Source organism: Cydia splendana, chromosome 17, assembly GCF_910591565.1.
Source record: "Cydia splendana chromosome 17, ilCydSple1.2, whole genome shotgun sequence".
In the NCBI taxonomy this organism is placed as follows: domain Eukaryota; kingdom Metazoa; phylum Arthropoda; class Insecta; order Lepidoptera; family Tortricidae; genus Cydia; species Cydia splendana.
This window is the reverse complement of record NC_085976.1, coordinates 14,266,502-14,272,530: the sequence shown is the minus strand read 5'-3', so window position 1 is coordinate 14,272,530 and position 6,029 is coordinate 14,266,502. Positions and strand designations below refer to the sequence as shown.

The following is a 6,029-nucleotide window of genomic DNA, read 5'->3' as shown; positions in this document are numbered from 1 at the left end:
GCGACTTTTTTACTGACAAGATTTGCTTGACCAGCTATATTTACGATATAAGTGCGAAAAATAGGAAATTCGCAACGAGTCCCGAATTTTAAAACATGATCGAAGGGAGTGTTTTAAATCGACACGAGTTGCGAATTACCTTTTCGCACGTGTATTGTACGACGTTTTACAGTACATATGGCCATTTAAATTTTCGACGTAGTTACGTAATGTGCTTATTATAGCACAGGGTGTCGTAATTTATGTCGTAGAACACCAGATGTACTGTAAAAACACTAAAGTATCCCAAAACTCTCATATTCACAAACACCCCACTAATAATATTGTTTATTGACGTTACATCGATGCTCACGGCCGAGCCGATGATCCACTGACACACTCGAAACATTTTATAAATAAAACACTAAAAATATACACGGTTTATAGCGCTTTGGTAGTTTTTGTCTGCATACAATGTTTTAAACTTACGGGTATTTATTTCACGCCTCGGACCTTTTACAAGCTTAAAAGTAAGTAATGTAAAAATTTGGTAACTAACGAGCAGCTACCGCATTTAGCGAAAAAAAAATTATAACTCAATCTGATGTTTGCGACGTGAACTGTATTTTGCGATTGAACGCGAGCAAAGCGCAACAATACATTTTCAATTCAATCTCAATACGTACTAAGCAAAGAATAGACACAGAACGTTTGCGCACTGAAAGCCATGCGTCAAAGGACAACGCCGGACAATACCTACTGAATCGGCCGGAAAACAGTTTTCGCAGTTCTTTCGCGGCAGTGTTTCACTGGCCGCCAACTTGAAAACAACTTAAAAAAAAACTGATAAAAAATGTTACTATTCCAAACTTTATTAGTGGCCAGTCTTCTTAACACCATATTTTCATACAGTCCCTTTGATTATGAGTCTGTGCTACCAGGAGATCATGGGTATTACGGAGTACATGATGGCATGGAGCGAGCTGATGGGATGAATGAGTGGACAGTGGAGGTGGATGGTGATGAGGAGGTGGCGCAGCTGATCGCGTTGGAGTTGGGATACGTGTATGGAGGGCCGGTAAGTTCTTATGGAAGTTCGTCTGAATAATGTCTCGAGAAATAGTTCATTACGATACAAGTACGAAAAGTACCAAATTCGTAACGAGTGGCTATAAATTAAAACAGACCGATGGGAGCGTTTTAAATCGACACGAATTGCATTACGTATTGATTCGTACGGGTATTTCAACATTTCTACTATTTGGCCACTTCACTGGATTTGGAAGCTAATTCCATTGTGTATTTTATTCTTCGTAAAAAGTTTAACAACGTCTGTTTGTTTACCAAGTCACTAATATCATTAGGTATAATGTATTTGAAACTAGTGACGTTGAGCTAGGAAAATTGAACCAAGCCCATGATTTTCCTGGTTTTTGACAATATTTAAATACGGGGATAAATGTTTTGTTTTCCCCAAGGGGGCCTTAGGCGCGAAAAAAGGTTGAGAGTCCCTCTTACAACGAAATATTGTATTACATTACATACGGCCGGTCTGGCCTAGTGGGTAGTGACCCTGCCTGTGAAGCCGATGGTCTGGGTCGAATCCCAGTAAGGGCATTTATTTGTGTGATGACACAGATATTTGTTCCTGAGTCGTGGTTGTTTTCTATGTATTTAAGTATTTATAAATTATATATATCGTTGTCTGAGTACCCTCAACACAAGCCTTCTTGAGCTTACTGGGGGACTTGGTCAATCTGTGTAAGAATGTCCTATAATATTTATTATTTTATTATTATTTATTATACCTACTTATATATTACGGTTCTAATTTCAGTTTAATCTCATCAATGTGATACATAGCAATAGACATTCGATCAAAAGATGCGTTCAGATTATTTAATAAATATGTGTCTAATTCAAAACGTTATGGCTGTGGGGTGCAGGGTCATACATACAAACGTATTCAGCTGAGCTTTTCTCGTCAGCCGAGTAAAAAAAAATCTTTATTGCAACTTTGAGTCATTAACTTATTACTAAGTATATGTAAAGCGTTTGAATCCACGATATAGGAAAAAACGTAACTACGTAGAAGGTATACCCTCTGCGGTTCAGTACTCAGTACAGTCACCTGCAATAATATGTTACTCTTCGAAAGCCGAAAAAATATGTGACACGCTCTTATGGCTCTACAAATAAGATCGTGTCAGATATTTTTGCGGCCTTCGTTGTGTAACATATTATTGCAGGTGAGACTGTACCTGGCTCTCAAAGTAGGTTTCCCTGTCTCTCAAGCAATAACAAGCGTAAGGTTACCATGTTAGACATTGTATTAAGTAATAAAATTTCAAAAATATTAAAATTAAATTAGAGACGTTGTAACCAATTACCTCCAAAGCTTCAAAATACTTATAAATTTAGAACATCTAATCTCTTAATTAGGAAAGGCTTTAGATTATAATACGCCCAGTTTCCCCAGTTTTCTGATAGCACAAATTAGATTTTAGGAAAAGGGAAATGATTGGAAATTGTTATTCACCTAATTAGGGTTCCGTACCCAAAGGGTAAAACGGGACCTTATTACTAAGACTCCGCTGTCCGTCCGTCCGTCTGTCACCAGGCTGTATTTCTTGATCTGTGTTAGCTAGACAGCTGAAATTTTCACAGATGATGTATTTCTGTTGCCGCTATAACAACAAATACTAAAAACAGAATAAAATAAAGATTTAAGTGGGGCTCCCATACAATAAACGTGATTTTTGACCAAAGTTAGGTAAGCAACGTCGGGCGGGGTCAGTACTTGGATGGGTGACCGTTTTTTTGCCGTTTTTTGCATTATGGTACGAAACCCTTCGTGTGCGAGTCCGACTCGCACTTGCCCGATTCTTATTAGGTGACGTACAATTTCCAATTATTTCCCTTTTTACATTATTAATGTTTTTACATTAGGGACCTAATATAATTCAAAACTTTATTAATTATTATTAAATGAGAATTTTTGCCTAATTTTTTCAGTGACCGTTGTCTGGTAAATGTTTTTAGAGTTCCGTACCCAAAGGGTAAAAACGGGACCCTATTACTAATTAGGGGTCCGTACCCAAATGGTAAAAACGGGTCCGTCCGTCCGTCTGTCACCAGGCTGTATCTCCTGAACCGTGATAGCTAGGCAGTTGAAATTTTCACAGATGATGTATTTCTGTTGCCGCTATAACAACAAATACTAAAAACAGAATAAAATAAAGATTTAAGTGGAGCTCCCATACAACAAACGTGATTTTTGACCGAAGTTACAGCCCGTTCACTCAGAGTCTCCGTATTTACGGTACCCGTTTTAACGGATACGACAAAAAATTATGCTTTGTTCACACATAGGCACCGTATAACGTTCAACGTATCCGGCATTAACTGAGAGCCCGTTCACACATATGTAGTCTCCGTCCGGGCTCGCTTAACACAGTTTTTGTATAGGATTTTGCTTTGTTCGTCATTTCCGCAGCTCGGCCTTCGGCCTTGCCCAAAATTACTGGGGGTGGGGCACGCTTGGACATTCGGGATGAAGCTCCGGGCCTAACGGCCCTCCGCGGGGTCGGCCTTCGGCCTCCCAGGCTGATGCTCGCCCTTCGGGCTCGCTTAATCTACTTGGAAATTTGAGTTTGGCCCGTGTCCGCCGCCATTTAGGATTTGTTTTTTTTTAATGCAGTTTGTTTTGTATGATAGCACCGTTTAAAAGTTGCCATACAAAATAAAAGTGGCCAGTTTTCCCACAATTGTAGAATTTTTCTAAAAAAAATTTTCCCCTAGGGATCTAGGGGGCTCCGAGATTCCGTGACCACAATTTCAGCGCGCTATCTTGAAAAAATTTAAAAAAAAGAGTCGGTCATTTTGAAAAAAAAATGCGAGGCCGAAGGCCGAGCTGCGGGAATGGAGTGCTCGCATGCGGATCTTTTCTTTCTAGCAAAAGTACAACTTCATTTCCTTTTCCCTCTGGAAAACCAACTACTACACAAAAACTACAGCACCAACAACAGCACAAACAACAACACCAACAACAACAATATATTTAACAAAAGAGCTCCCCCCGCCCCGCACCCCACACACAGTTTATATCCAGTAAAAACGTACGGATACATGACGGATACGTATTCCGTTCATCCAGTATTTCGATGACAAAACGGAATGTCATAATTTAACGGACCGACATTTTTTACTGTATACTGAATACTGTGTCATATGTGAAGTCGCTCATACAACTCCATACGCCATCAATGAAAAAAAACGTATACGATAAAACGGAACCGTAAAACGGAGACCCTGTGTGAACGAGCTGTTAAGCAACGTCGGGCGGGGTCAGTACTTGGATGGGTGACCTTTTTTATAGATAATGGTACGGAACCATTCGTGTGCGAGTCCGACTCGCACTTGGCCGGTTTTTTACATTATTAATGTTTTTACATTAGGGACCTAATATAATTCAAAACTTTATTAAATGAAAATTTTTGCCAAATTTTTTCAGTGACCGTTGTCTGGTAAATGTTTTTATTTTTGTTGTCGTTTTTTTTTTACTCAGATTTCGATAAAATCATTCCCCCTAGTGTAAATTTAAGTCGATAGCGTGACGCGACGCGTTGAGTGTCATTTTGTATGGGCGTGTGAGTTTCCAAAACGTCCCGCTTGGCGCGCTGTTCAAAATCCCATACAGAAATAGACAAAGTAATGCAAACGCGAACGCTCGGCATGCTATCGAACGAAATTTACACTAAAGGGGCCCACTGATTAACATTGCGGCGGACGGTATCGGCCTGTCAGTTAGAACAAAATTTTGACAGTTCCGAGCAACTGACAGGCCGATACCGTCCGGCGGACTGTTAATCAGTGGGCCCCTTAAGGGTTCTGTCTGGTACTTCTGGTGAATGGATAGAGTTCCGTATTTTTTGCAATATATATATATAAAATCTTCTCATGAGTTTCGTAACTCAACGGAAAATTATATATGTACAGTCAACTGTAAAAATATGGGTGCACAAATCATCTCAAAAATATGCCCCATAGCTGTTATGTCAGCGAATTAAGAACTATGGGACATATTTTTGAATAAGTTGGCTACTCCCATATTTTTACAGTTGACTGTACCTACCTTCATTCTAATTTTTTTTTCCTTTTTCGAACTTATTTGCATATGGAAAATCAAAGCGATGACGCCGTGGATATCTCGAGTGGCCATCACAGATAAGAGACAGTATATTGCGGCATATCGCCACTAACTGATAACAGTGATAACATGGCTCTAGTTATTGGACGCTTAATTAATTTTATGAACTGCTAGTAATAAAATAATAAAATCTAGTAAACTTTCATGACGTAGTGTAACGTTAGGTACTATTTTGTTGGAATTCACCTTCTCACGAATTTTCATTTCACGTGCAATGTTTGTTTATTTGTTTGTTGCAAGCACATTTTGATCTACCTAATGTAACAACAAAAACAACAACAAAATACCGGACAAGTGCGAGTCGGACTCGCCCACCGAGGGTTCCGTACTTTTTAGTATTTGTTGTTATAGCGGCAACAGAAATACATCATCTGTGAAAATTTCAACTGTCTTAGCAGGCGTGGCTCACTCCGCGATTTCGTCGCTTTGCTTAAAGTACATCCGTTCCACACCAATTTTGGGGAAAGCCATAATAAGCCGCGCGTGGCGCTGTCGCCAGCTAGCGGCCATATCTGTGCTGATCGTAACAGACGCGTTTTGTTAGAGAGTGAGTCTTCTGTACTATTATTTATTCTGTGCTATAGCTATCACGGTTCATGATGCCACCGAACATATATATCCATATATGCGTCTGGTGACAGACACACGGACATACGGACAGACGGACAGTGGAGTCTTAATAGTAATAGGGTCCCGTTTTTACCCTTTGGGTACCGTACCCTAAAAACTATGCCCGATAGGGCTGAAATTTAGCATTAATAATATCAAAGTAAAATGACGATGGGGATTTTCATCAAATACTTTTAACGAAATAATAATAAATTATTTTAAAGACTATGAA

The 6,029-nt window shown here is 39.4% G+C and overlaps 1 protein-coding gene across 1 annotated transcript in view; it reads left to right on the top strand.

The window, feature by feature from the left end:
* The first annotated feature begins 703 nt into the window (after positions 1-703).
* LOC134798857 (neuroendocrine convertase 1-like) overlaps positions 704-6,029 on the top strand; it is a 66,809-nt gene continuing 61,483 nt past the window's right edge. Inside the window, exon 1 of the mRNA XM_063771248.1 lies at positions 704-1,057. Within this exon, the coding sequence (XP_063627318.1) occupies positions 833-1,057 (225 nt within the window). The 5' untranslated portion in view covers positions 704-832. The remainder of the gene's footprint in view (positions 1,058-6,029) is intronic.